Genomic DNA, 28,000 nt, shown 5'->3' with positions numbered 1-28,000 from the left:
TTTGTGAGAATCCCGTTTTGTGTTGGAGCGACATGGGTGGGGGGGTGGGGGTGGGGGTGGTCTAGGGTGGGGGGTGAGCCAGTGGTAAAGCAGACGAGTTTCTGGGTGACCAGAGAATTTTAAAAACAAAGTTACTTTTTAAAAGGACAAAAAGCCTTGATCTGAGACACCGGTGCATTTTACTGTTTCATTTGCCTGCTGAGAGTGCCTGAGTGTGAGCCTTCTTACAGGGGCATGAGTTGCTCAGGTCTCCGCCCCTGCCAGCCCTGAGAGGCTTCAGGCTGCAGGTGCTGGGTTACAGAACCCTAAAACTACTCTGGACTCTGAGGGTCCGTAGACTGAGGGCCCCACCACCTGGACGAAGTCCTCTGCCTCCTGCAGCCCACTTTCCTTCATCCTCTGACGAATGTGCTCGCGCCACCCAGCCTCATGCGTCCACGAACCATCTCTGGAGTCAGGCTCCCGACTCCCAGGCCAGGCCAGGCCCTCTGAGGTACTGGTGCTGTACCCTTGGGCAAGGCCCCAGCTCCTGGCGTCTCAGTTTCCTCCAGTGTAAATGAGGAGACAAGCAACAGTGCCAACTGTGTGGGTGGCTGTAAAGCGCTTGGCACATGCCAGGCTCACACGGGGCCGTGGCTTATGATTGCACCAATTATGGACCAGTTACTTTCTTGTTTGGCAGCCCAGTTTGGAGGTGGCCCCTGAAAGCTGGGATCCTAAGGGGCTATAGCGAGTGAAGAAACCGTCTGCCCCAGGGAGGTGCTGGCTCTCGGATGGCTGGCTGGTCCTAACCACAGATTGGAGAAGGGGCCTGGGGTGGTGGATGGAGCTCCAGAATCGGCCCCTGAGAGACGGGCTCAGGTTCTGCCTTTGCAGGCCTCCTCAGCCTTCTGGGTCATTTCCTTCTTTGCCAGCCCACGAAGAAACTTAGGAGGACTGGAACAGACCCTGGAGGTGGGCACACTTTGGGAAGTGCACAGATGGGTACGTTTTCCTGAAAGCTTCTCTTTTGCTGGCAGATTTTGGACTGGCTGAATCCTGGGGCTTTGGGGGTGAACCTCGTGGTGGAGGAGACAAAAACCAAAGTCAAACACGTGATAAAGCAGGTGAGAGGCCATGCCCGAGGCCCTCCAGTGGGGCCATGCCCCAAACACACACGGACCTCCCCTACGCTAGAGGAAGGCTTCCTCATACAACCGCCGGGTTCCTGTCTGCCAGCAGTCCTGGAGGCAATCCAGGGGTGGCGAGGGGCTGTGAGGGGAGCCGTGGGGGTGGTATGAGGCTCCTTGGGGTTCCCTGGAGACTCAACTCTTCCACCTCGATGCGGGAAGGAATGCTCATGTTTATTCCAGCAGCAACCACCACCATACTCCCCATTTACATGGACACGGTGCCAGGCATCATTGTCATCTTGTTTAACCGCCCACCAACTCAACAAAGTGGGACCGATGACCCCTCTTTATAGCCAAGGATAAGGAGGCTGGTTGGCATTACTGACTCAATGGACATGAGCTTGAGTAAGCTCCAGGAGTTGGCGATGGACAGGGAGGCATGGCGTGCTGCAGCCCATGGGGTTGCAAAGGGTCAGACATGACTGAGTGACTGAGCTGAACTGAACTGAAGAAGGCTGGCTGGGGAGTAGGGGCAGGGTCTTGCCCAAGGTCACACAAGTCTAAGGGCAGGGCACCAACCCTGGGCCCTTCCCCTACGTCCTCACCAGGGCTGGCATGGCAGGGTGCAGTGCACGCTTCAGGGGGATGTGCAGTGTGCCTCTTGGCATGTCCAGGCCCAGGTGGCCCAGAAGAGTGGAGGGTCGAGGCCAGAGCTTTGCTGCTGGCTGCCGCCAACACCCGTTCGCTGTGCCAGGCCTCCTGTCTCTGTAGCAGTTCCCCCGAGGCAGTCAGGCTGGGAATCCGTACCAGCCTCCTGCCCCTCTGTGGGCTGGCTTCGAGGACTGACCCCACAGCTATCCACTCAGAACAACAAGCGCTAACATTTTCTTGGTTTTTCACTCTGTAGAAGCCACTCTGATAGGGCTTCCCTGACTCAGTGGTAAAGAATCCGCCTTTACAGGAGACTCGAGTTCAATCCCTGGGTTGGGAAGATCCCGTGGGGGAGGAAATGGCAACCCACTCCAGTATTCTTTCCTAGGAAATCCCATGGACAGAGGAGCCCGGCGGGCTCCATGGGGTCTATAGCGTCACAAAGGGTCACAGACAACTAAACAATCTTACAGTTAACTTTTTTTTTGAGGATCTGAGATCTCCTTGGGATAAATTCTTAGAAGTGGGATTTCCAGGTCAAAAAGAGGTGATAATTTTAAAGCTCTCAATATGTTTTTGGCCAAAATGACTGAAGCACAAGCCCCTGAGCAGAAGAAGGGGACGCACAGCGCACCCATCTCAGGGTCTTCACGTGGGTCTGGGAGCCACTCTCTAACTGCAGTTTCCTCTGTGATCAGCTGATTACAGGAGTTCTCCGTTGGTAGATCTTATGAGCAGAAGTTCTGGGTGAGGATCTGGTAAGATGCGGGGACAGTGTGCACCCACAGTCGCTGCCACCAAGGCTGGCGCAGAATGGAAGCTGGTGCCCCTCTGCCCAGTGCCCTGCCTCCCTCGGCACACGCTCCGCGGCAGCCACGTCCAGCGCCGGGGACAGCCCCCCGGACCCGAGTGAGAAATGCAGGATAAGGCTGGCACTTTGCCAAGCTCTTTGGCTCTGGGGGCGACACATTGTTTTCCTCCCGGCTTTCGAAATGGTCTGAAAATGGTTAATGATGCTTTGGAGTTTATGTTATGCTGTCCTAAACTTATCCTTGCAATAGGAGCAAAGATGATCTCACTGCTTAAAGTATTTCTGGATCCATCCCTTAGAGCCTCTCCAGGCCCATCTGGTGCTGTGTGGTGGGTCACGAATGATAGGAGCTTGGCACCCCTGGTGAATAATGGTGGTGGTGGTGACGATGGTAGTGATGCTGATTTTGATGGTGGTGATGATGGTGGTGGCGGTGATGATGGTAGTGACTGGGATTTTGATGCTGGTGGTGATGATGGTGATTTTGATGGTGCTGATGGTGGTGGTGATGGTAGTGACTGGGATTTTGATGCTGGCGGTGATGATGGTGATTTTGATGGTGCTGATGGTGGTGATTTTGATGGTGCTGGTGGCGGTGGTGATGGCGGTAGAGGCGATCTTGATGGGGGTGTCCACTGAGTGTCGACTGACCGAGCTCTCCTGTGCTCCTCTAGGTGGAGTGCATTGACGAGCATCAGGCCAACGAGGCCCTGGAGGAGGTAACTCTCTGGGGGATCAGCTCTCCAGAGGATGTGATGCAGGGCGCGCAGAGCCTGCTCGGCACCCGCCTGTGGAGTGAACGGTGGGAGCTGCTGGGGGCTTGGAGAGTTAGGACCAGCTCTTGGCTGCTGCTATGGAGCCAGGTCCCCCAGGTCATGACGGGAGTCTGTGCCCCAAACATTTATTTCTCAATCCAGGTGCCGATAACTTAGAATATATGTTCTCAGAGAAGATTACCTTTAAATGTTGGCTAGGTCCCTAGGCTGTTCTACCAATAACCATCTTTTGAAAGATCTTTTTCTTTAATTATGAAAGTATCAGTTACAACAGAAAATTTGGAAAAGAGAGAATTGTTTAACGAAGAAAATATAAGCTCTTTTACATTGCTTAGATCTGCCTGTCGGCACTGACGGTGACATCCGGATTTATAATAAGAGCAGAAACAGCTGCGTATACTTCAGTTTCTGGGCAAAGGCCCTGAGTTGTTTGAATTTTACGCAAAGCTAAATGTCTCCCCTTCCGTCTAATGGCCACCCGTTTCTCTTCTTTCTGGAATCATGAGCTTTTGAGCTTTACCAGCAGCTATTCCGTGCACAACATGTCTGAGGCACAGTGGTGGACCCAGGCCACATTCATGGAAGAAAGAAGTGGGGTGCCATCCCATAGCCCCGCAAGCATCACCGCCGGCCCTCACTCCCTCCCACGTCTTGCTAGGCCACTGCCTTTCACACCCAACCTGCCATCATGAGCAGCTGTCCATCTGGCTCCAAGCTGCTAAGGAAGCCACTTCTGCCGCCTAACTGCGATCATTCTCAGAGCACTTGGAGCTGAGGGCAGGGGCCTGGGACCTGTAGTGCCCACTGCCAGGAGGCCAGGGGGCCAGGGCACAGCAGTACCCCCCTCCCCTTGGCCACACCCCCTTCCCCAGACATCCCGGACCCTGCTTGTTTCCGGCGTGCCCGGCATTCTGCCTGCATCAGCTCACCCGGTCCCCCTGACCCCCCACGAGGCAGATACCATGGGTACTGCTCTTTCCAGATGGGGCTGGGCGGCTCAGAGAGGTTGAGGAGCCCGTCCTCAGTCACCCAGCACAGCCAGCACATCCTGGAGACAGGACTTACCCCGGGCCATCTGGCTCCTAACCTCTGGGCCGCCCACCCTCCCGGGACCCCACTCTTGCCCTGGGTAGAGGAGTTGGCTGAGAGGCGGTCTTCCCCACACCTCCACCTCGTCTGCCCTTGTCCACAGCTGATGCCACTGCTGAAGCTTCAGCACGCCCACATCTCCATCTACCAGGAGCTCTTCATCATGTGGAACAGCGAGGTGGGTCAGAGCCGGCCCCGTGGACTCGGCAGGCACAGAGGGCCCCCCACCCCGCCGGTTGTAACCCCGTGAGCGCCAATGGCAGGACCTCTATGGGGCGCACCCCGCTCTGCACCCTCTGGGCCATGCGGGGCTTCTGGGCAGCATCTCACCTGGGACCCTACAGCCTCTGCGTGGGGCTCATTATCCCACTTTCCAGGAAAAGGCTGGGAGAAACCAGCTGGCAACAACCCAATGTCTCTCAAGTCTGGGCCTGGCAGCCCCTAAGCCCTGCGCTGGGTCCCGGTGGTCGTCTGACTCCTCGTCTTTCCAGGGACCCCGAGGCCTGCCTGCCGGTTACTCCAGATGGGGTTGAGCTGGGGGCTGCTGGGTCCCGTCTCCTTCAGAGGGAGTGGGTCTCAGCTGAGCCCTAAGGGATGAAGGTGCCAGGGCCCCAGGCGCCGTGGCCTGCGTGTGCTATGGTGGACTCAGGCACCTTTAAGAGAAGCCCAAGTGGGGCAGGAGGGGGGAGTCACTCGAGATGGGCCGTGTCTGCCCCCTGGGGGATGGGGGCAGTGCTGGCGTAGCCACCGCCGGCCCAGGGGAGGAAGGTCCTGGAGCGGTGATGGCCCAGGAGGTCCCAGGCCTGGGCTGCCCGGGGCCCGAACCCGGCACCCGGCTAAGGGGGCCCGAACCCGGCACCCGGCTAAGGGGCTGTGTTCCCAGCAGACCTCCTCTCTGTTCCTCTGCCTGGTGATGGAGCACCACGAGGGAAGCTTCCAGAATGTCATTGAGAAGAACAGGGCGGCAAAGACAGCCATGGACTCCGAGGTGAGACAGGCTGTCAGGGGCGCCAGGCCTGGGGCCCACCTGGATGGTGTGAGGCCCCACAGCAGGGGCAGAGGGGCACGGGCAGAGCGGGGGGCAGGCACCACTGGAGCCCGGGCTCATTTCTTCTGACGCTTATGAGTGACGGTATTTGCCTGCCGTAATGTGCACAGATCTTAAGTGTAGAGTGGGCTGCGTTTTGCATGGGTGGACACTCCATCCCCGCCTCCCATGAGGTCAGAGTGCTCCTGGCCCTCCAGACGCCCCCAGCCGGTGCCAGGGCTTGACTGCCGCCTCTGGAGATGCCCCGCTGTCCCTGAAGTTCCCACAGACGGGCTCGGACAGCATGACGTTCGCTTGTGTCTGGCTCCTCCTGTCCGTCCTGGTGCTTTGAGATTTACTCACCTGTGAGTGTGTCAGGCGACTCGTGCTTGGCTCACACCAGGTGACGCTTCTGAACTGTGGTGTTGGAGAAGACTCTTGAGAGTCCCTTGGAGATCAAACCCGTCAATCCTTAAGGGAATCAGTCCCGAATATTCATTGGAAGGACTGATGCTGAAGCTGAAGCTCCAGTACTTTGGCCGCCTGATGCAAAGAACTGACCTGATGCTGGGAAGGATTGAAGGCGGGAGGAGAAGCGGACGACAGAGGATGAGATGGCTGGATGGCATCACTGACTCGATGGACATGAGTTTGCGTAAACTCCGGGAGTTGGTGATGGACAGGGAGGCCTGGTGTGCTGCAGTCCCTGGGGTCGCAAAGACTCAGACATGACTGAGCAACTGAACTGAACTGGGTGTCAGAAGAGCATGCCTGTCCACAGCCAGGTGTGGCTCCATCGGGCGGCCGCATCTCCGTCGCGCACCCGGTCCAGGGCTGTGAGCATCTGAATTGCTTCCAGTTTGGGGCTGTTGTGAGCAAGGGCCACCACGAACACTGCAGGGCACGTGTCTGATGGACCGAAACATCCGTTTCCTGGGGGAGTCCCTCGGCGTGGAGTTGCCGGGTCACAGAGTGGCTGCGTGCGCTGCTGCGGCCAGCGTGCCAGGTTTCCTGGACGGTTAGTCGACTTGGTGTTGGCCCTCAGGGCGCGGCCCTCGGGCTGTGCATCCCGGCCACACTGCTCGGTGTCAATCTTCTTCCTCGTGTTTCTTTGCGTGGCTGCGCCGGGTCTCAGTGGAAGCGTGCGGGATCTTCAGTCTTCCCTGGGGCACGCGGGATCTCTAGCTGTGGCGTGTGAACGCTCACTTGCGGTATATGGGAGCTCATTCCCAACCAGGGATCAAACCCATGCCCCCAGCACTGGGTGCTCAGAGTACTAACCGCAGGACCGCCAGGAAAGTCCCAGCCTTCTTGGTTTTAACTAAAAATCACATTTCAGCTTCACTGATTTTGAGCGTGGCCATGGTGAGCTCTTTTTGGTCGTTTGGATATCGTCTTTGGTGTCTGTCCAGGCCCTGGCCCGTTTAAACACGGTCACCCATCTTACTGATTGGTACAAGCTGTGTCTGTATTCTGGACATGGTGTCCAAGCGTCTCCTCCTAGTCTGCAGCTGCCGGTTCACTTCCTTAGCTGTCACCAGCTGTGGTTCATCAGTGTTCCCTCCGGTTGGTGCCTTCTGAGCCCTCGGGGAAGCTGTTCTTGGCCCAGGATTAGGGTAATGTCTTGCTCGGTTGTCCTCAGACTGGCTCTATCTTGCTTTCACACGTAGGCCCGTGACCCACACCACACGACATTTGCTCTGCACACACCTCTGTTCTGTGGGCCTCTGGGAACCATCTCCCCGCTGGCAGTGGGTGGGTGGTGGTGGGGTGTTCCGAGGGGCACCCGGCTCCTCTTCCAAGGTGGGCCTCAAGACAGGCTCAGAGTGGGTTTCAAACTTTCTGTTTGCAGAACCCTGTCAAGCACAGGATGTTCTCAGAACCCCAGTAAGGAGATCAGAGGCACTCTACTCAGGGGCCTGGGGTCAGTGGGAGTAGGAAGTCCGAGGTCCTGCCCCTCAGCCCCTCTCTGGCACCCGGGTGAGGTCCAGGATCCTAAGGAACACGGTGTGAAAACCACTGCCCTAGAAACTACATGGATCTTGTTGCTGACACAAACTGCTTCCAGAATGTTCTCAGGGCTCTTTTCACACTAATGACCTGGACAGGAAAGTCCCAAGTGAGAGCTGAGCACTCAGCATCTCTGGCACCCTCGAGGGGTGGGGTGCAGGTAGAGCTGGAACCCAGGGCCTTGCAACTGACGAGGTCTTGCTGTCCTGAGAGCCCCCACGCAGCCCGCAGCAGAAGCTCCCATGGTGGCTCTGAGCTGCTGGCCACTGGCTTCAGGCCCATCTCGACCCACAGGGCGGAAACGGGCCATCACCCCACGGGCTGTGCTGAGTAGTCCCCGAGCTGCCTGTGAAGGGCGGGTGCTTCCCGGCCGCCCATCCCGGCGTCTCTTTCTCCCCAGTGGCTGCAGAACATGCTGGGCCAGGTGCTGGACGCAGTGGATTACCTGCACCACTTGGACGTCATCCACAGGTGAGCGGGTGGCCAGGCCCCTCCCGGGGGTGGCACCTCCCAGGGCAGCGTCTGCCAGGGGCAGGCCCACGGGAGGGAGGGGCGCCTGGACGAGGGCAGGCCCTGCTCCTCCCGGAGCACCTCCCAGACTCAGAGGGAGTGCCACCCCTTCCGCGACCCTCCCCAGGCACACAAGGGGCAGGAGGTTCTAAAGTGCAAGGAAAGAAGCAGAGAGCACCCGTGGCCTCTGGGCCCTCCCAGGCCGAGCTTTTGACCCTGGGAGTCACAGCAGCAGTGCGGCTATGCTCTAGAGTCATCATCGGAAGGACCCGTCCGTGTTTGAAGGAGAGAAAACCACGTGAACCAACACAGGCCGGGAGCGCTCGCGATCCTGTTAAAGTCGCTGATGGGAGCCAGGCCCCAATGAGCTCTCGGCTGAGATCTGGAAGGCTGGCGGTGAAGGGACCGCAGGCGGATCGCCCGTTTCCCTGCTTGTCGTTGCCTTGTTTCCCCCATTTGAAGTGACTGAGTGTACTCACACTTATGAAAAGTGTTATTTTAAAAGTGGTACTGAGGCGGGAGAAGGGATGCGGGCCCTAGGTGTGGTGGGAGTGGAGGGTTCGCAGACGCGGCCCGCCAGGCAGCGGGTTGAAGGGCGCGCCTCTCGGTTGCAGGAACCTCAAGCCCTCCAACATCGCCCTTGTCAGCAACGACCACTGCAAACTGCAGGATCTGAGCTCCAACACGCTCATGACCGACAAGGCCAAGTGGAACGTCCGGGTGGAGGAAGGTGGCTGGCCACCCCGGCTGGGGGCAGCAGTGGCTAGGAGCAGTGGGGGCTGTTCCCTTGAGAGGGGTCTAGGGCGGGGGCCACTCTAGGAGCTGGAACAGGGCAACAGCAAACCTCTGCTTGCTCAGAAGGTCCCCAGAGACCGCCCCCCCAGACCCCTGTGGACTCCACAGAGGCCCCCTTGCCTGGGGCTGTAACCGAGCAGGGTGCAGCCAAGGGGTGGGACGCACACAGGGTCCAGAAGACACCCAGAAAATGTTCCCCTTCATGGAGGGGGAGGGAGGCCTCCGCAGGAAGGAGGGGAGGGACGCGCGGGGAGGGCTGGAGGACGCCGGGCACCAGTTCGGGTTGTTTCTTTATTTATCTGTGGCCGCGCGGGGTCTCCATCGCTGCACGGCTTCCTCTAGTTCCAGACGACGGGGGCTGCTCTCTACATGCGGTGTGCTGGCTTCTCTTGTTGCGGAGCATGGGTTCTAGGCATACAGGCTTCAGCAGTTGTGGCCTGTGGGCCCTGGAGCGTGCAGGCTTCATGAGCTGCACCTCGCAGGCTCCAGAACTCCGGCTCCGTAGTTGTGGTACCCAGGCTTGGTTGCTCCGCAGCCTGTGGGGTCTTCCCGGACCAGAAATTGAACCAGTATCCCCTGCACTGGCAGGCGAGTTCTTATCCACTGCATCACCAGGGAAGCCCCTCGGGTTGGATTTCTTTACTGACCCTCAGAGTAACCCAGGAGATGGTAGAGGTAAGAATCAGAGAGACGTTTCTATCCTCCGAAAAGACCACAGGGCAAAGGGAGCTGGGCTTCAAGCCTAACAGCCATCAGGGCGGTGAGAGGAGAGGGCGGCTCTCCACGGGAGAACAGCAGAGTCCTGGGCCGGCAGGTACTGGTGGCATGCTGCCCTTGGTGGACGGGTGAGCAGGTGGCTAGACACGCAGACAGATGGACAGGTGGATGGACGGGTGGGTGGGCAGGCAGGTGCATGGATGGGCCGGTCTGCTGGTAGTGTAAATGGCAGGGGTCCTTGGAGCCCCCCTTTACTTTGTCTGGGCAGTGAGGGTCCAGAAAAGGAGGGGTGCCCGAGGCGGGTCAGGCCCTGAGAGCTGGACAGGGACCTGTTCTGCTGGCTCCCCGTTTGGGCTTCAAGTTGAGGAACTGGAGCAGGGCACCTAGAGCTTTGCCTCGAGGTCCTGGCATGTAGAGGCAAGATGCTGAACGAGCACGCAGGTCTCAGCCTTCCTGGAAACGCCCTGTCCAAATGTTCCTGCAGCCACCATGGGCTCAGGGGCGCGCACACAGCCGGCCTGGTGGGCCCCAGCCTCACGGGCCAGGATCTTACTGACCGGGGCCTCGGACAGCATGTCTCTCCCTCCCCCGAGGAGAGTGACCAGGGGCCCATTTTCAAGCTGCTTGCTTCCCCGGGGTGCACAGGACTCATGCATGGTCCGCCTCGCTCCTGCCAACAGACCCCTTCCAGAAGTCCTGGATGGCTCCCGAAGCCCTCAGCTTCTCCTTCAGCCAGAAGTCCGACGTCTGGTCCCTGGGCTGCATCATCTTGGACATGGCCAGCTGCTCCTTCCTGGACGTGAGGGCCTCCCGCCCGCCCGGGAGCCCACCTTGGCCCTGAGAGGGGCGCACGCTCCCCAAGGCATCCTCCTGCCATGGGTGTGCCCCGTGTGAAGCCCCCCGCGCTCCACCCCGCTGGGCCCTTGTGTGGGGGCGATGCTGGTAACATGCCCACCTGCCCGCCACAGCCGCCCCTCGGGGACTAGATCCGCCGAGTTCAGGTGCGCTACCCAGCCCAGCGTGGGGTTCCGGCCGTGGAGGGAGGCTGTCCCCACCCCCTCCGGCCAGTGAGACGGCCACTGGCTTTTCTCCGAACCAGCATTTCTTCTTTGGACCAGAGCTCTGGGGCACAGGGGGCCTCCATGCCTTCCTGACAGCAGCAGCCACCGCAGCTCCCTCTGCCCGGGGTCAGGCCTCCTCCCTCCCGCAGGGAGAGCGCACACGGTCCTCTCTCCCCCAGACGCTGGGAGCCATGCGCCTGCGCAGGTCCATCCGGAGCTCCCCCGCCAGCCTGAGCGGCGTCCTGAGGACCATGGAGGAGAGGAAGGTCCCCGACGCGAAAACCTTCCAGGCCCTCTTGCCGCTGATGCTCCAGGCCGACCCCGCGGAGCGAGTCACCGTGAGGTGAGCTCAGGCGCCGGGGTCCCACCTCACTCTTGTCTGTCACTGTCTTCCCCTCTCAATCTCTCAGCGGCCACTTTGGGTTTCAGTGCCACAAAGTGCTTCATCCACAGACAGTGGCTCCTCCGAGCTGGGCCGTCCCAAACTGTGGCCGCGTCTCTGAGCCCTGACCCTACAGGGGCCACGGCCCCGGGCTCAGGAGCATGTTTGAACTCTAAGGTATTTTAAAGTCAGAAGAACAAAATGATCCATCCTGAGTTCTGTTCACCTTTCCTTCAACACAGCCGGGAATTTTTTTTTTTTTCGGTCTACATTATGGAGGGAGGGGCCCACTCGGGTGCGAGTGCTGGGTCCCTCCTGGACGGGACAGGCTGGGGCGCCCGCTGTGAGAGGTGCTTGCAAAGTGGGCGCCCACAGAAGGTGGAGGCCACGCAGCTGCCGGCGAGCGGGGCGCGGGCGCAGGCGGCGGCTCTCTGCTCCTCCCCAGGGACGTGATTCACGTCACCTTCGTGCGCAGCAACTTCCGGTCCTCCGGCATCGCCCAGGTGCTGCGCCGGCAGGCGGTGCCCGAGTTCGTCATCGACATGCTGCTGGAGAGCAACGTGGCCAGCATCTTCGGTGACGACGGGGGCCCAGGGGCCGGCGCAGGGGGGCCCCGTGGCCTCTTTATAAAACTGGGGGTCCCCTGGACTGCTCCTCCCGTGTGGCCAGTGGGCTTGCCCCTCATCCATCCCAAGCGTGGCCCTGCTCAGTAGACCCCTCCGCCGGGGCTACACCTCTGCTCTTGGGTGGACGGTGGGTCTGGAGGTCACCTTCAGTTCAGGCCTGGCTCTGCCCTCCAACCCCCTTGCCCCTGGTGTCGGTGGGCCATTCACTCCCTCCTCCCCTTCAGTGGCCCCCTGCCTGGGCTACGACAAGGCACTCCCTCCCACCCACCTACCCCCAGTGGACCGCCGCTGCCTCCCTTTCTGGGGAAGGGGCACCCCCTGGGTCCTAGCTGCCCAGTCTCCCCGTCTCGTGGTCATGGGCTTTGAAGGCGGACAGGTGGGTCCAGTTGAAGCCCACCACTCGCTAATTGAGTGGCCTGGAGGGAGTCGCCAGAGTTGAGCTCCTGGGTGGGCGCTAAGGCTGACCCTGGACTTTGGCCCGGTGGCTCCGCCCAGGAGGTGGGGATAAAGGCGTGGCCTCACGCCTGGTCACGTGTGTCTGTGTGGTGGGGGGGGGGGAGGGGGGCTCACAGATGGGCCCTGAGCCGAGACCTCCCCACGGCCCCTGTCCCCTGCAGAGGTCATGCAGAACTTCTCCAGCCGACCCGAAGTCCAGCTCAGGGCCCTGAAGAGGCTCCTGAGGATGACTGAAGACCAGCTGGGTAGAGCCCCGGGTCCCAGCTCCACTCCGCCCCTGTGCGCTTGCTTCCTGGGGAGCCCCGCCCCCTCCAGCGCCCCTCGCTGGACTCCGAGGCCTGATCCCTCAGCATCGGCGGGAGCAGGGGCCTGGACTTCTCTTACTGAGCCGAGGGTGGTGGGTGGTGGGTGGTTCGGGGTCAGAACCATCTCCTGTGGCCTCATTCCACCTGCTTTTCACGGACGCTACACAGACACCCCACCTCTCCACCGTCCCTCTGGTCAGGCATGAGTGGCTCCTGACTTCCCAGGGTCATAACCGAGCTCACACAGACCACCTTGGGGCGTTTGAGCGCTCCGTCTGCTTCTGCGTAGTAAGACCCCAGATGTGCAGGCCTGAGTATTTCCCGTTTTCGCAGACACTGCTCACTGCCTGCGCAGACGCACCAACCTATTCACCTCTCAAGAGTGCATCACCATGAAGTATTAATACTAAGATCGTTAATTCTACCAAAACATGGTTTTGGAAGATCTCTGCACTCAGCCTGTCTCACCAGCCTGAATATTACATTCATGCACCCATCCACCCACAATCGGTCCCTCCCATCCGCCCTCCATTTGTCCATCATCCATCCACCCACTCACCATCCGTCTCCTTTACTCACCGTCCATCGTCCATTATTCCCCTCCATCCACCCACCACCTGTCCCCTCCATCCATTGTCCATCCTCCTCCTCCATCCACCCACCGTCCATTTGTCCATCGTCCATCCTTCCATAGCAGGCTGTCCCAGTGGCTGGGCTGCAGAGATCACGGAGGCCAAGCCCCAGCCCCCTCCTGAGGCCACGGAGACCTCCTCTCGGCCGTTTCCCTTCCCTCCTCCCTCCCCGCGATCCCATCGAGCTGGGCTGTGGCCAGGACAGAGTCCATGGGCAAGGAGAATCTGCTCCCGGGGAAAGTGAGGCGGTGCTGGGTCCCTTCCAAAGGGGGCCTTGGTGGCCACCCCAGCCTTCGGCACCTTGTCTGGAGACGGGCCAGCCATGACTCAGCTTCCCTGGCGCCAGCACCTCTGACCTTGTCATTCTCACCGTGAGGACACAGGGTGGGAGAGAGGACGGCAGTGGGAAGGGGCCCAGCTGGGCCTGGACCCTGCTGCCACGGCCTGCTCCCCGCCCCGTGCTCGGCACAGGTCCCGGGCCGCCAAGCCGACAGTCTAAGGGGCCCACAGACGTCCCCTCTGAGGGCAGCCGCAGCCAGGGGTGCTGGCGCTCTGGAGTCACACCAGCTGAGTTCTTGTCAGCGGAGGGTTGACCCTGTAGAGCTGCTGGGATAGGAAGCTGGCACGGCAGACCTGTGGCAGGCACCCCGCACACCTGACGAACAGTGTCCGGCCACCCAGGGCCCACACACGATGCCCCTGACTCCCAGCGGGGCTGGTCCCTGGTCTGGCCCACGTCCCTCGCCCACCTGCTCCTGTCCACCCCCCAGGTCTGCCGTGGCCGGCGGAGCTAGTGGAGGTGCTGCTCACCGTCATGAAGCAGCACCAGAGGATCCTGGACATACAGCTGCGTGCCTGCACCCTGCTGCTGCGCACCCTGGGCCAAGGTGGGCTTCCCCGGCCCCCCACACCCACCCTGGGCCCAGGTGGGCTCCCCCACCCCCACACCCACCCTGGGCCCGGGTGGGCTCCCCCTGCCTCCCTGACACCCACCATGGGCCCAGGTGGGCTCCCCCAACCCCCCGACATCCACCCTGGGCCCGGGTGGGCTCCCCCAACCCCCCGACATCCACCATGAGCCTGGGTGGGCTCCCCCAACCCCCCGTCACCAGGTCTGGCCTTGGCATCCAGACCCTCTGGGCGTTCTGCCACCCAACCTCACCCCAGGATGACGGCACAGTGTGGCCAGGAGGCTGGGGCAGCACCCAGGGCCTGCCTGTGACCTGCTCTGGGGCCCTGGGCCTGGGCCAACTCCTCCCTGCTCTGGCTGGTCTCCAGGCACAAAAGGAGGAGCTGGACTGGGGGGGTTCTGCGGTGTGACCACCCACCCCCCAACCCCAGGCAGGCTGGGCGGAGTCCTAGCATGGGCTTCCAGGGGGTCAGCTGAGGGGGCAGCGAGAGAGGCTGCAGCTAACAGTCAGGGCTCCTCCTGGAGTCTTTAAAGAAAGCTTTAAATACCTGGTTTTTAAACTGGAAGTATTTCACTACATTTCTGAACTTTATTATTTAGGTTGAATTCCTGCGTAATGCTTTATGTGTCCACTCTGATAAATGTCTACCCTGGCACGGGCTCCCAGCCCCGCAGTCCTTGACTCAGTCACACAGCACTTGTGGGGACCCGTTCTGTGCCCTGACCTCAGCGTCCTCCCTGCAATCACGGAGGCCCCCCAAGCCCCCAGCCCAGAGTAAACCCTCCTCTCCCGCGGCCTGCGCAGCGCTGGCCCAGGACGCAGCAGCCACCGTCGCGAACACCAGCACCATCGCTGCTGTGCTGCTGAGCGTCCTGCAGAGCCACCCCGTGGAGGAGCAGCTCCTGGCCACGGTCTACAGCCTGCTCACCATCGTGGCCAGCCAAGGTGGGTGCTGCCTGGGCCGTCCTCGGGCGCTAGGCACAGGGCGGGCGGCACCCAGCCCCTCCATGGGGGCACAGACACTGCCTCCAGCCGCCCTGTGCCCACGTGCATCCCTCTGCCTACGGGCACGGGCCCTGCCAGGCGGTGACACCACCATGGGCTTCAGGTTCCTGCCCTTGCTGCCCCTCCGCCCCACCTCACAATGGCCACTGGCGAGTCCTGGTCGAGGGGCAGCGTGGGAGAGAGGGTCACCCCCCAGGGCCTTACCCAAGTTGACTCTCGTCTGACCACTCACCTCTGTAAAGGGAAGCTGGGGCCCCAGAGAGCCCAGGCCCTCACCTGGAGCCTGGCCGCACTAACCAGCCCACCGCAGTCCACTGATCTCACAGCAGGGAGTGAAAAGGGTTGCCATGCGCCGTCACGCTGGGACGACAGGTGTAAGTCAGGGCCACCTGGCAATGTCCGCTCACCACCCGAGAGAAACACCTTGGCAAAGAAGCCCTGGAGGCTGACGGGGTGGGAGGTGCTGGAATGGTGGCCCAGGGGATGGACCAATAGGACCCTTGTTTCCGGGTCCCAAGCTGGGCACGAGGCTGGCCCAGAGCAGGCTCTAGTGACTAAGCACGCATGGAGATCGTGATGCCCGAGGTCAGGGGAGAAGGGAGGGGCCCCCAGGGAAGGCCTCCTGAGGAGGGGCTCCCCGTGGCCTCACTCCAGGGCCCACCCACAGGACTGGCCATGGACGAGCTGCAGAGGGCTGGGCTGTTTGAGGACATCCTGAAGCGCCTGGACAGCCTCCCCAGGAACAGGGACATTTGTATCCATGGCCTGAGCCTGCTCTGGGCCCTGCTGGTGGATGGTGAGTGGGCCCGGGGCTGATACCCTTTCCCGCTGGGGTATCAGCCGAGAGCTGGGGAAAGCGAAGGGAAGGGGCAGACCCTGACCCCAGGCCCCCCTCCACCCACCCGAGGCGGCCCTCTGCCTGCACACATCAGGGACTTCCTGGCATCTGTGGTCTCACCGGTTGGCTCTAGCACTGGGCGACCTCTCTCGACTTGATTCAGAAAGGGGGACCCCCACCAGCCGAATGGCTCCTTCTCCAGGTCCCACTTGGCGCTCCAGCACCTGGACAGTCATTTTCCCAAGGAGAAGAGGTCTCCCAGCTTTGGAGGGCCCTGAGCACAGCTGGGTGCAAGATGCCCCAAGCCTCTCCTTGAGGTCTGATGCCTGCCCAGACTTGCTTAGCAGGCTGGAATCAGCCTTCCCGTTTCCCCATCTCAGAGGATGGTGGACCTCAAACCCCATAGCTCCTGCTGTCCCTGTGGCGGGCGGGGGCCATGCACACAGCAGGCCCTTCTCCCCGTGCCAGGAAGCGGGCGACCCCTCCTCACCCCATCCCATTGCAGCTATCATTGTGAACAAGGCCCCCTTGGAGAGAGCCCCGGCTCTCGTTGCCGAGGTGCTGGCCACCTTCCCTGGGGATGCGGAAGTGGCTGAAGCTGGCTGTGCAGTTCTGTGGCTGCTGTCCTTGCTGGGTGAGCAGCTGGGGGCCCAGGGCCGGAGGGCTGGCCGGGCCCCTGGACACAGGTGTGCTGGCCCCTCCACAGGCTGCATCCAGGAGCAGGAGTGTGCGGAGGTGGTGGACCTGCTCCTGCAGAGCATACGGCTGCACCAGGACCGAGTTCTGCTGGTGAACAACGCCTACCGCGGGCTGGCCAGCCTCGCCAAGGTGTCCGGTGAGCCTGGACCCAGCAGGGCTGCCGCTCTGAGGCGGGGGGCAGGCCTCCCAGTGAAGCCTGCTGGTGGCCCACAGACCAAAACCATGCCCACACTCAAGCAGGGAAAAGAAACACCCACAGTCCCAGCGCATCCTCTGCACCCACGTCACACTTGCTGGTGTGACCCTGTATCATGACCACCTCCTCTGCCCGAACACACTTGGTGTGAGCAGAAGTGCTCCTCCAGGTGTGGCTCTGAAGTCAGCACAGCGGATGGGGTCTGAACCCCACCGCCACAGGAATCCCAGCCGTCACCTAGCCCCCCGGCCAGGCTCTGCACTCGACTCGGGACCATAGCCCTCTAGAGATGCTTGGGGCCTGGAGTCCGGCCAAGGCTGCCTGCTGCGTCAGGGTGGTTCAGCCTGTGAGGTCTGGTCTGCTTGGATACGCAGGCTAGATGGCGTGACCCTCGCTCCTAGAGCAGCTCAGGGGTGGGGCAGGGTCTCCCCTTTCTGATGGAGACACCCTAGGCTGCAGGCCTGCCCCCAGTCCATCTGGGATCCCATCAAACTGGCTGGGGACAGGGCCTGGAGCCGAGAGCAAAAGGCTCGTGGCTCAGCACACAGAAGCTGGGTTGTCAGAACCCAGTGAGCCAGACCCAAGTCAGAGTCTGGGTTAGGGTTACAGGATTTATTGACACCTTAGGGTGTCTGCCTCCCCCGGGACTCCAGGGGACCTGATCACATGGCATCAGGAGCTGGGTCTAACCTGCCCTGACGGGCCTCCTCGCGTGTGGCCACCCCCTCCCCTGGCCTGGGAGACTGCTGGGGTGAAGAGACAGGTGCCCTCTGCTGGAGAACACCCCCAAGGTGTGCAGTGGTCAAGGCCTGACTGCTGCGGTCCCTGGGGCCACCATGGTGTCCTCAGCCAGCTGAGGCTTGCTGCCCACAGCGCTCTGGGCTCTCGACAACCCCACAAACTCAGTATGGCCATCCCCCATCTCCTGGAGGACCCTGAGGCCTACCCATCAGGGAACGCCGCCCTCTACCCTCTGCCCAGAGCTGGCCGCCCTGCAGGTGGTGCTGCCCAGGGAGACCGGCGGCGGCCTGGACCTCATCCGGGAGACCTACCAGTTGCACTGTGACGACCCAGAGGTGGTAGAGAGCGTGTGCCTGCTGCTGGCCTACCTGGCCGCCTACAGTGAGGACCCGGCTCACGGCTGTGGTGGGGGCGAGGGCAGGAATGCGCTGGGCCAGGCACCATGCTCCTGAGTCCCAGGGCTTCTCACTGAGCCCCACAGGGTGGAGGCCCGGCCCTGTCGCACCCACCTCAGGAACCCCCTCTGCCCGCAGAGGAGATCCTGTCTGAGCTGGCGTCCAGCGGCATCCAGCCCCTGGTTGTGGAGATCCACGGACGCTTCACCTCCAGCCTGGTGAGTGCTGGTGGGCCCTCCCTGCCTCACTGCAGGGCCCCGCTAGGGCTGCGGAACACCCTGCGGGGCGGGGGCCGCCCAGACACCGTCCAGGACAGCCAGCCGCCTTCTCCTTGCAGGAGCTCGTTTCTTACGCAGCCAGCGTCCTCCACAGACTGGAGGCGGCCGCCCAGCCCAGCTCTGAGGGCGGCCGGTAGACGCCACTCTGGGGAGCCGCCTGGCCCTCCTCTCCTCATCGACCTGTACCTGACCAGGCGCCCAGTGCCACGGGCGTCTCCTGGGGGCAGGGCGTCAGGAGAGGTGAGACCCAGCCATCCTCTCAGACACGGGGCCTCCACAAGGCGCAGCTCAAGTAAAAACAGGCATTTATGTCACACAACCTTCGTGGTGGCTTTGGACTTTTCACACGGCTGGCGGGGGCTCAGTGTAGCCTAGGGCACTGCACGCTCCCCTCAGTGCAGAAGGCTGTTCCTGTCCTCAGAGAGCCCGCACCCCGGGCGGGGCAGGGCGGGGTGCCCCAGGCACCCACGCTCACTCGTCCGTTCAGGTCGGGGGGCGCCCACCTCCGGGAAAATCACACTGGGCAGCCCGAGCCCCCCTGCCTGCTGTGGGCTCTAAACTGGAACTTGAATATAGCGGGTGTGCACGGGTGGGGCGAGCGGAACCCCAGCCTCAGGAGATCCCCCCAAGCCCCCGAGTGGCAGAGAAAATCCCTCAATGAGGGGGCGACGGGGCAGCTGTGCGGTCCATGCCCGAGTCCCAGTGTTCCTTTCTTCCTGTTGCCGACAGCAGTGAGGGAAAGAGGCCCCCCAGAGGAAGGTGATGAAGACCCGTCAGACAACCAGATGCTTCCCGCCCTGGCCCCGGGGAACCGCAGGGACAGCCCCGGGGCCCCCCGTGTGGGAGAGGCTCAGCATAGCAGCACGCACACCACGTGCCTCTGCTGCCGTGATTTTGAAACCCGCCCTCAGCGTCACAGCTCCGGGGGCTCCGGGGCTCCGACTGCCCTCTGATGCGGTTGCAGCTCCCGCAGGCGCAACGGTCTCCTGGGGCGGGGCCCTGCTAGGCGTCCTGGCTGCGGGCCTCGGGAGCGGGGGGCCTCCTGTCGCCGGGGAGGCTCTCCCAGTCCCTCTTCACCAGGACGTACAGCCTCATCGCCACCTGTGCATCCTGGACCTGGGGGACACGGGCCATCACCACGGTCATCCTGCTGGTGGCTGGTGTGGCCACCCACCCCCGTCCATCCCACAGCTCCCGAGTCCTGCCGCCAGACGTGGGGCGATGACCATTGACGCGGCTCCCACTCGGGAGGGATGGGCGTGCTGGCTCACGAGGGGCCCCGGATGCCACACAACTCGGGAGGCAGATGGGAGGGCTGCGGGCCCAGCCCGATGCCCAGAGGGCCAGGCTCTGTGGGCCCGCAGCCTCACCCTCAGCCCTTGGGGGTCTGCAATCTAGACAGGACCCGGAGGCCCCTCACCCCCGTCACCCAGGACCCAGAGGCCCGTCGCCCCGTCACCCGGGACCCGGAGGCCCGTCGCCCCGTCGCCCCATCACCCAGGACGTGCTTACTGAACAGTGCTCCGCCTGCTGCACCTGGATCCCCAGGATTCTCTCTGCAAGCAGCTTCAGAGACGGCCGTCCACTCTGCCGGGGAGAGGGGAGCGCGTCGCCACGTTCGGGTGGGGCCTGGGCAGGGGGTGGCCCGCCGAGCACTGACCCAAGGGACTGTGAGTGTCCCTCCCACGCAAAGTGGCCGTGTGGGCTGGTGACTGCCCGCTTGGCCAGCGGAGGACCAGGGAGGGACTATGCATCGTCGGCCCCAGGCGGCCCTGCTCGTGGGTGGGGGAACGGCCCTGCTCATGGGCAGGGGGGAGCGGCCCTGCTCGTCGTGGGGGGTCCCTGCTTGTCGGGGCGGCGGCCCTGCCTCTGGAACACACACAACGTGCCTTCTGACCCACAGCTGGGGGTGTGACCACAGGTGAGAGAGGGCCCACTGCCCTCAGGGGCGCTAACTTTGGGTTGGCCAAGTCTTCTCTAAGATTACTTTTTTTAAAAATGTCTAATTCTCCTGTGATTCTCATTTATTTATTCACTGGTTGTTTTTTTTTTTTTGGCTGAACTGCAGCATGCAGGATCTCAGTTTCCTGACCAGGGACTGACCTTGGGCCTCCGGCAATGGAAGCGCCAAGTCCCAACCACGGGACAAGTAGGAAGTCCCTCCTCTTAGTTTTAAAGGTTAAAACGGAAAACCAAACCAAACCCAAACACCTTTAACCAGGAAGCCAGCTTCCAGGGACCAGAACCCGTAATCACGTGAACCACGCCTTCAGAACCACATGGTTTCAGGTACCTTCACTTGGGTCCTGAAAGGCTTGTACTTCTGAGTGTCCCGGATCTTCTTCTTTGGGTGGCCCAGAAACAGCGCCTGGAGGAGGAAGGCACGACAGGCATTTTGGTGTCTATCTGCAGAAAGGTGCACCCCTTTCTCAGAATCCCACACTGAGCACACAGACAGGACAAAGCACTGATGAGAGGCTGAACTCCTGGGGGCGATTATCGCGGGACAGGTGATGCTCAGCAGGAAGAACGCGTGGACAGAAACACAGCCTTAAAAGTGGGGAAGGCGGAGACTCAGTCACCAAGGAACCAGCAACCGTTTGTCCTGTATTTGAGTTTGCATCACACATACACACAGAAAGTCAGGGATGAAACGGGGCCCCCCACGATCTCGAGACAGGCCCAGGAGAGGGTGGAAGGCAAGTCTGCCCAGGTTACCAGGGTGGGGAGGGCACAGGGGCTGAAGCGGGAGCCTGAGCGCCCAGGGCCTCCGAGCTGAGAGCACGTGCTGCCCAAGCACCTCATCCCAATGGGCGGGCCAGTGCGGCCCGGGGCAGAGACCCTGGCGGGCACGGCCGAGCCCCACCCTCAGGGGCACAGGAAGGGGCCCTCGAAGCTGGCCTGCCGCCCGCCGTGGGCCAGCCTGTGAGATGGGGTCTGCCCGGGGTTCCGAGGGAACAGGCACCGGGGGTGCCCCCGCCTGGGGAGGGGGCTCTGCCCTGAGGAGTGGGGCCGTCGCTGGGCGGGGCGGCAGCGTTAGCCACGGCTCCGTCTACCCGGGTGTGTGAGGAGCTGCCCCCTGCCCCGGCTCTCACTGTGGGCGCGTCACCCACGGCGGGAGGCGCGCGCGGCTCCTCCGACGCCGCGGGACACAGAGGCGTGGGCCAGCACCTTGAGGTCGTTGTGCAGCGCGTGTCCAACCAGAATCCGGCCCTTGAGCAGGTCCGCGACTTCCCTCTGAACAACTTCAAACTCTTCTCCTGGAAGCCACACACGGGAGAGGTTTCAGTGCCGCGCCGAGAGCGAGCGCTCTTGCCCCGTCAGACCCGGGGTGGGTCAGGGCCTCAGGAGGGCGGGCCAAGGGGAGGCTGCGCCAACCGGGCTCGTGCCCTCGGGCTGCCCACCCGGCCCAGGCGGGACTGGCAGAGCCTGGGGCCGAGGAGCAGCCAGGCCGCAGCACGGGCCGTGCTCCAGGATCCGAGAGGCGTGGACGGCAGAGACCACGCGCCCAGAGGAGGGGGGCAGCTGCCTCGAGCCCCCGCCCTCAGGATCCCTCCAGGCCCCAGATCTCAAGGCCCCCGAGCACAGCTCGCCCAAGGGCAAACTCTGCAGACCAGGGCCCCGGATGTGTCCCAAGGTGGGACACCTCCGCCTGCCCCCCCGACCTCATTCCCAATGTAGGGATCCCAAGGGAACCTACGAGAACCTGCCCCAGGCCAGGCCTCCCGCTGCTCGCCCTGTCCCCACAGCTTCCCAATAGTCTAGAAGACCCTGCCGCCTGTCCCGCCTCCCCAGGCCCGTCTTCACCTCCCAGCGGCCTTCTTCCTCTGACACCCTGTCTGTCCCCGCTGCCCAGCGACACCACAGTTTGGGGACACTGGTCCAGCCGACAGTCAGGCGGCCGAGAGGCAGCCAGGCCAACACAAAGCCCACCCACCCGGGAGGGAGGAAAGACTGCCGGGCCCCCGTGGCGGCCGTGCCCGGCTGAGCCACGCACCCTGCGCCAGGTCCGCGGGCCGGATGCCGCTGACGGCGGTCCTGTAGTCAGTCACCGGCTGCGTCGGCTTCACGTGCTTGTCGTACACGCACCACCCGTGCTGGTTCACCAGGGACACGCGGGCCACGATGCTCTCCTCCCCCTTGGGGCCCACGCCCACCATCTCGCAGTCCATGGCTAAGGCTTTAGTCAGCCTGGGGAGGAACCAAGGCTCCAGGTTACCCGGTGGGATCCAGGACCCGGTTCCACCACTCAGTGCCGTGCCGAGGACTGGGCTCGGCCAGGCACCGAGCTGCCTGCCCATACGACAGGAGGGGAGGGAAGCAGCCCTTTCCTGAAGAGCCCCCGCCGCCCCCGAGGCTGAGTGTGCCCTGCGTACCCGCCGAAGGGCCGCTCCTTCACCAGCGTGGTGCTGCTCTCGCTCTGACCCAGCTGCCGCCTCGCTACGCTGGCTGCCTCTGGGCCGATAGCCGCTTCGATGTCCGCTGGGTCAACATCGTCAAACCAGATGTCCTCTCTAGAAGGCAGAGGGGAGAACGGGCTGAGCGCGGTGGCGAGCGTGGCCCGCTCTCAGGGCAGCTCAGGCCCGTGTGCCTGGCCACCGGCCACGGTGATCACCTTGGCACTTTCCCGTTTAATTAAAAAATACGCCCTTTAGCTAAAATGGAGGAACCTCAGAGCAACACAAAAAACACGAGACGGAAACACACCTGCGCCCCTACTCGGGTGTGACGGCTGTGACGTTTCCTTCTCAATGACAGAACGAACAGCTACCAGACGTTTAGGGACCACAGATAAACACGCTGCCAGGAAAATGGAGACTCAGACACCCCTTGGTGCCCGCAGCGTCCCCGTGCCGAGCCTGCAGACGGGGCGCCCGGGCTGGGATGCTCAGCAGCCGGGTCCTCTCCTCCGAGACGCACTGGCCGACTGGACAGGCCCTCTGGCCTCTGCCCGCTCAGGCTCCTCCCTCGCAGGACTGACCCCGACCACACCTCGGGAGTCACTGAATCAGTGCATCCCCGCACCCCAACGGCCCCTTCTCGATGCGGGGCCCAGCTGGGACCACTCTTTCCCAAGAGGGCGCCCAGCACCGAGACACACGCAGGCCCTGAAACGCTGCCTCCTGAAACCTTCAGCCACTGCGTCCTCAACCCCCGGCGACACACAGCCAGGCGGACTTACAGACACACCACCCCCTGCCGAGCCATGCAGAGGCAGCTGCTGACCGGTCCCGCGTGGGCGACACCCAGGCTTTGTTGCATAACCGGCATGCACTGGGGCAGCAGGGGCGCCTCAGCTCCAGCACCGGTTGCCGCGCTGCTGCTCAGGGCACCTCAGGAACTGGCCCCAAACCACCCAACTGGCAAGATGCAGGAGTCGGTTTTGAACTCAAGTCTTTCTGGCTTTGGTGTTCGTTCATTCCACAAGTCTTTCCTGGGGGCCCACGAGGTGCCAAGCCCTGTTCAGGGCCCTGGAGATACAGCAGCTATGGGACAGGGTCAGCCTCTGCTCTGCCTACGTTCTAGGGGGACAGACTTACCCCAGGTTAATTCTAAATTAGCTGAATCACCCTGAATTACCCACGAAGAAACCCACAACGCCAGGATAAGGTGACAGAGGGGCCACCAGCCTCGGCCTCCTTAGGGAGAGAGGCCTCGGTGGCTGTGACCGGGGAGGAGGCTGAGGCACAGGGCGGCCGGGAAGGCCGCATCCATCATCACGTCCCGTGGTACTTACTTGGTGGGCAGGGCTGGAGGCAAGGGGGCAGTCGGCTCCTCAGCTTTCCGCTTCTTATGTTTGATGTCGCCTTGCTGCCGAGAAATGTCACCACTGGTCCTTTTCTCGGCCCCTTTCTCCTTGGGCTGCGCCTGTATCTTCCTGCTATTCAGTGATCCCGAGGGCCCAGAGGACCCTGTGACCTCAGGGTCTGTGTTTTCCATCCCCATCGCATCTCTCTTTGCTTTATCTGAGATCGAGTTTCTACTTTGTTGGACATGCTGTGGCTGCTTTTTGGAATCCGTTTGAGAGAGAAGTGGAGGCTCTTGTGGAGTCTGTGATCTTTGTTTCAGCAGCTAATAGAACCCAAAACAAAATACACAACGCACTGTGATTTGGGAATCGCACACCAGAGGTGGGAAAGAAGCGCGTCTGTGTCCAGAAGCCGCCCGCCCCCGCACTGTTGTTTCAGAGTCTCCTCCTCCCGAGCCCACGCGTGGGGGCCACTTCCTCAGCCAGATCCCTTGGTTTGCTCCTGCTGTGAGGGTCTCAGGAAGAGATGGTCACGTCCAGTGACACGGGGTGGACCACCATACCCCTGCTCTCCCCCAGGGAGGGCTGAGGTCTCCCAGCCCAGCGCCCTCGGTTAAGACCCTGCTGTGCGGCAACCAGCTGAGTGAGGAGGCAGTTCCTACCTAGCTGTTCCTGTGATGTTTAAACAACAGGAGAACTGCCTTTCTTGTATGAATTAGAGAAAACGTGAAGTTTCTTCCCACAACAAATATCCATCCCTCTGCTCGCTTCTTTTTGCTTTACTTTCTTGTAAGAAAGAGGCCGAGTTACAGCCCAGGAAGTCTGAGACCCCTGGGGTTGCCCGAGGGAATTTCATGGTCTATGTGTCAGGACAGGAGAATGATCTGGACTCCCCCCTTAAGGCGCAGGTTAACAGTCTCAGAAGCCCTTCTCTGCGCTCCCCCTCACCCACTCTGAGACTCCTGGAGAGATCTCAGGAGCTCAGAAGAGGCTGCGGAGACACCATGAGGGTCGGCAGCAGCAAAGAGCGCGAACTCCCACCCAGCCCTGTGCACCTGCACCCCAGGCGCTCGCTGTGTGACCCTGGGCCATGTCCCTCAACCCCTCCCAGTCTCCTCATCCAGAAAACAGCTGTACAGCAGCAGCCGACTCTGGCGAAGGCGGTTTACGAGTGAAGCTCAGCCGACGACAGCACCCAGGAGATAGTGGCCGGTAGGTAATCTGCAAGTCTTGGTGCACTGATGGCCCAGAAAGGCAAGGAGGTATCGTGGCATTACGAGCAGGGAGTTGATGGGAGGGGGCTTGGGGTCTGACTCCTGGCTCTGCTGACCTGGTTGCAATCTACTTAACCTGTCAGGCCCACTTCCTCATCTGTAAAATGCAGATGATACAAGATCTCAGAGTCGGTCTCAGGTTAAATATGAACACATCAGCTCAGCTCATCCAGCAGTGTCTAAAGCACACGTGAAGCACTCAGTGATCAGTAGCAGTGGTCACCGATTAAAGGCCCAGTGTTGCCAGAATTTCATGGCAAATAGATGGGGAAACAGTGACAGACTTTATTTTTTGGAGCTCCAAAATCACTGCAGATGGTGACTGAAGCCACGAAATTAAGACACTTACTCCTTGGAAGGAAAGCTATGACAAACCTAGACAGCATATTAAACAACAGAGATGTTTCTTTCTGACAAATGTCTATACGGTCAAAGCTATGATTTTTCCAGTAGTCATGTATGGATGTGAGAGTTGGACCATAAAGAAAGCTGGCACCAAAGAATGGATGCTTTTGAACTGTGGTGTTGGAGAAGACTTTTAAGAGTCCCTTGGACTGCAAGGAGATCCAACCACTCCATCCTAAAGGAGATCAGTCCTGGGTGTTTATTGGCAGGACTGACTCTGAGACTGAAGCTCCAATACTTTGACCACCTCATGCGAAGAGCTGACTCACTGGAAAAGACTCTGATGCTGGCAAAGACTGAAGGCGGGAGAAGGGGACGACAGAGGATGAGATGGTTGGATGGCCATCACCGACTCGATGGACAGGAGTTGGTGATGAACAGGGAGGCCCGGTGTGCTGCAGTCCAGGGGGTCGCGAAGAGTCGGACACGACTGAGCGACTGAACTGAACTGAACTGTCAGCAGGGTCCTCTGCATGCAGCCTCTGCTGTTCCGCAGCCCACGCGCTCCGGCCTCTGCGATCGGCTCTGCTCCCCGGGTCCGCTCCAGCCCGCGCGCCCCCCGGGACCCACACACCGTCCCCCTCTCCGCCCGTAGGCCCCCCGCGGACTTGCCTCCTGCAGCGCCTTCCAGTTCGGGGAAAAGTCCTCCGGGGCCTTTGGGGGCCGCACCGCGACCACTCCGGGGTCGTTCCCCGGCGCCCCACCGGCTTCTCGCGCTTTGCTCCTCCAGGCCCTTTTCTTCCGTCTCGGCTTCCTGACGGGCCCAGCGTCAGGCGCGGGGGCACGCGGGGCGCGCGCGGCGGCCGGCCCCCTCGCTTTCACCATGCCGGCCCCGGAGCCCGGCTGCCCGCAGTCCGGGACCCCGGAAGCCGCCCGGCACGCGTCCCCCTCACGTGGGCCCCGGTTTCCGGGAAGTGCTCTCTCTCTCCCCAACCGGGCTAGAAACCGAGCCTTCGCCTCTGGTTCCACACAGCCGGGAGAAGGGCGGGCCTCCTCGACTGCTGAGGAGAAGGGCCGCCGCCCTGGTGAGCGGCGTCCGCGGTTGGAGGCCCCGGGTCGGGTTGGAAGAAGCCCGGGATGTCTCTGAGGGCAGGCCCGGGGCCGAGAAAGGCGAGCGCCGGAAGGGGAGCGAGGGGGACCGCTGTTGGTGTAGCACCGAGGCCGGGCCGGCGGGGAGCGCGGCAGGCGGCCGCCAGGGGGCGCTGGGCGGCCGGACCGGGGAGCAGCGGGCGCGGAGCCGACGCCCGGTCCTGCGGGCCGCTGTCCGCCGGCCGCTGTTCCCACCCCGGCCCGTCTTGCCTACGCGGCGGGGACACTGAGGTCCAGGGCCGGGAGGGGCGACCCCAGGTGGCTCTCCGCAGTCCAGCAGCATCCGATAACAAGGATAAAGCGCTGGGACAAGTGTTGTCTGTTCAGTTCAGTTCAGTCGCTCAGTCATGTCCAACTCTTGCGACCCCGTGGACTGCAGCGCGCCAAGCCTCCCTGTCCATCACCAACTCCCGCAGTTTACTCAAACTCATGTCCGTTGAGTCGGTGACGCCATCCAACCATCCCATCCTCTGTCGTCCCCTTCTCCTCCTGCCTTCGATCTTTCCCAGCATCAGGGTCTCTTCAGCTGAGTCAGCTCTTCGCATCAGGTGGCCAAAGTATTGGAGTTTCAGCTCCAGCATCAGTCCTTTCAATGAACACTCAAGACTGATCTCCTTTAGAATGGACTGGTTGGATCTCCTTGCAGTCCAAGGGACTCTCAAGAGTCTTCTCCAACACCACAGTTCAAAAGCTTCAATTCTTCGGTGCTCAGCTTTCTTTATAGTCCAGCTCTCACATCCATACATGACTACTGGAAAAAACATAGCTTTGACTAGACGGACCTTTGTTGGCAAAGTAATGTCTCTGTTTTTGAGTATGCTGTCTAGGTTGGTCATAACGTTTCTTCCAAGGAGTGAGAGTGTTGTATGTTATGTGACAACAATGATGTTACTCGCACCTCCTGCCTGGCTCTGACAACACCTGGAGGCCAGGCCTGCATTTCCCCAAAGCTCCCATCCCAGCCTCTGTACCTGTGCTGGGGGCCCTTCAGGGAGATTCAGATACCAAATCAGCAATTTTGTATCCTAGCAACTGCCACCAAGATGAGAAGATGAAATGCTGTGTTAGAGACCGAGGAGGGTTAAGGCTGCCAAAGAACCTGCAGGACGCCCAGAGAAACAGGGATTTCAGATAAAGAATAATTTTTACTATAATATGTTCCATATAATAGCTACAACACTGAGGGCATACTCCTTGTTTAGTCGCTAGGTTGCGTCCCAACTCTTGTGACCCCGTAGACGGTAGCCTGCCAGGCTTCTCTTGTCCATGGGCTTTCCCAAGGGAAGAATACTGGAGAGGGTTGCCATTTCTTTCTTCAGAAGATCTTTCCGACCCAGAGATCCAACCACATCTCCCGCTTGGCAGGTGGATTCTTTGTCACTGAGCCACCTGGGAGGCCCTGAGGACGTCATTGTTATTGTTCAGCTGCTAAGTCATGTCCAACTTTTTTCAACCATTTG

At 61.4% G+C, this 28,000-nt stretch overlaps 2 protein-coding genes across 2 annotated transcripts; one reads left to right on the top strand and one right to left on the bottom strand.

Moving 5' to 3' along the window:
• Nucleotides 1–32: 32 nt before the first annotated feature.
• Nucleotides 33–18,342, top strand: STKLD1 (serine/threonine kinase like domain containing 1). Its single transcript, XM_042245291.2, has 20 exons — nt 33–44; nt 1,020–1,106; nt 3,249–3,293; nt 4,543–4,617; nt 5,326–5,427; nt 7,877–7,947; nt 8,601–8,716; nt 10,179–10,297; nt 10,739–10,902; nt 11,387–11,517; nt 12,185–12,268; nt 13,731–13,847; nt 14,676–15,094; nt 15,136–15,250; nt 15,436–15,672; nt 16,220–16,348; nt 16,421–16,549; nt 17,591–17,731; nt 17,884–17,963; nt 18,083–18,342. The coding sequence occupies exons 1-20, from the start codon at nt 33–35 to the stop codon at nt 18,158–18,160; spliced, it is 2,451 nt and encodes an 816-aa protein (XP_042101225.1). The 3' UTR covers nt 18,161–18,342.
• Nucleotides 18,312–26,322, bottom strand: REXO4 (REX4 homolog, 3'-5' exonuclease). Its single transcript, XM_027966150.2, has 8 exons — nt 26,064–26,322; nt 23,761–24,095; nt 22,400–22,537; nt 22,021–22,214; nt 21,195–21,283; nt 20,317–20,391; nt 19,536–19,610; nt 18,312–19,139 (listed from the first exon to the last, which is right to left on the bottom strand). Exons 1-8 carry the CDS (start codon nt 26,274–26,276, stop codon nt 19,026–19,028), a joined length of 1,233 nt encoding a protein of 410 aa, XP_027821951.2. The 5' UTR covers nt 26,277–26,322; the 3' UTR covers nt 18,312–19,025.
• Between the last annotated feature and the right edge of the window lie 1,678 nt (nt 26,323–28,000).

Source organism: Ovis aries, chromosome 3 (assembly GCF_016772045.2).
Source record: "Ovis aries strain OAR_USU_Benz2616 breed Rambouillet chromosome 3, ARS-UI_Ramb_v3.0, whole genome shotgun sequence".
Taxonomy (NCBI): domain Eukaryota; kingdom Metazoa; phylum Chordata; class Mammalia; order Artiodactyla; family Bovidae; genus Ovis; species Ovis aries.
This window is presented reverse-complemented; position numbering and strand designations above follow the sequence as displayed.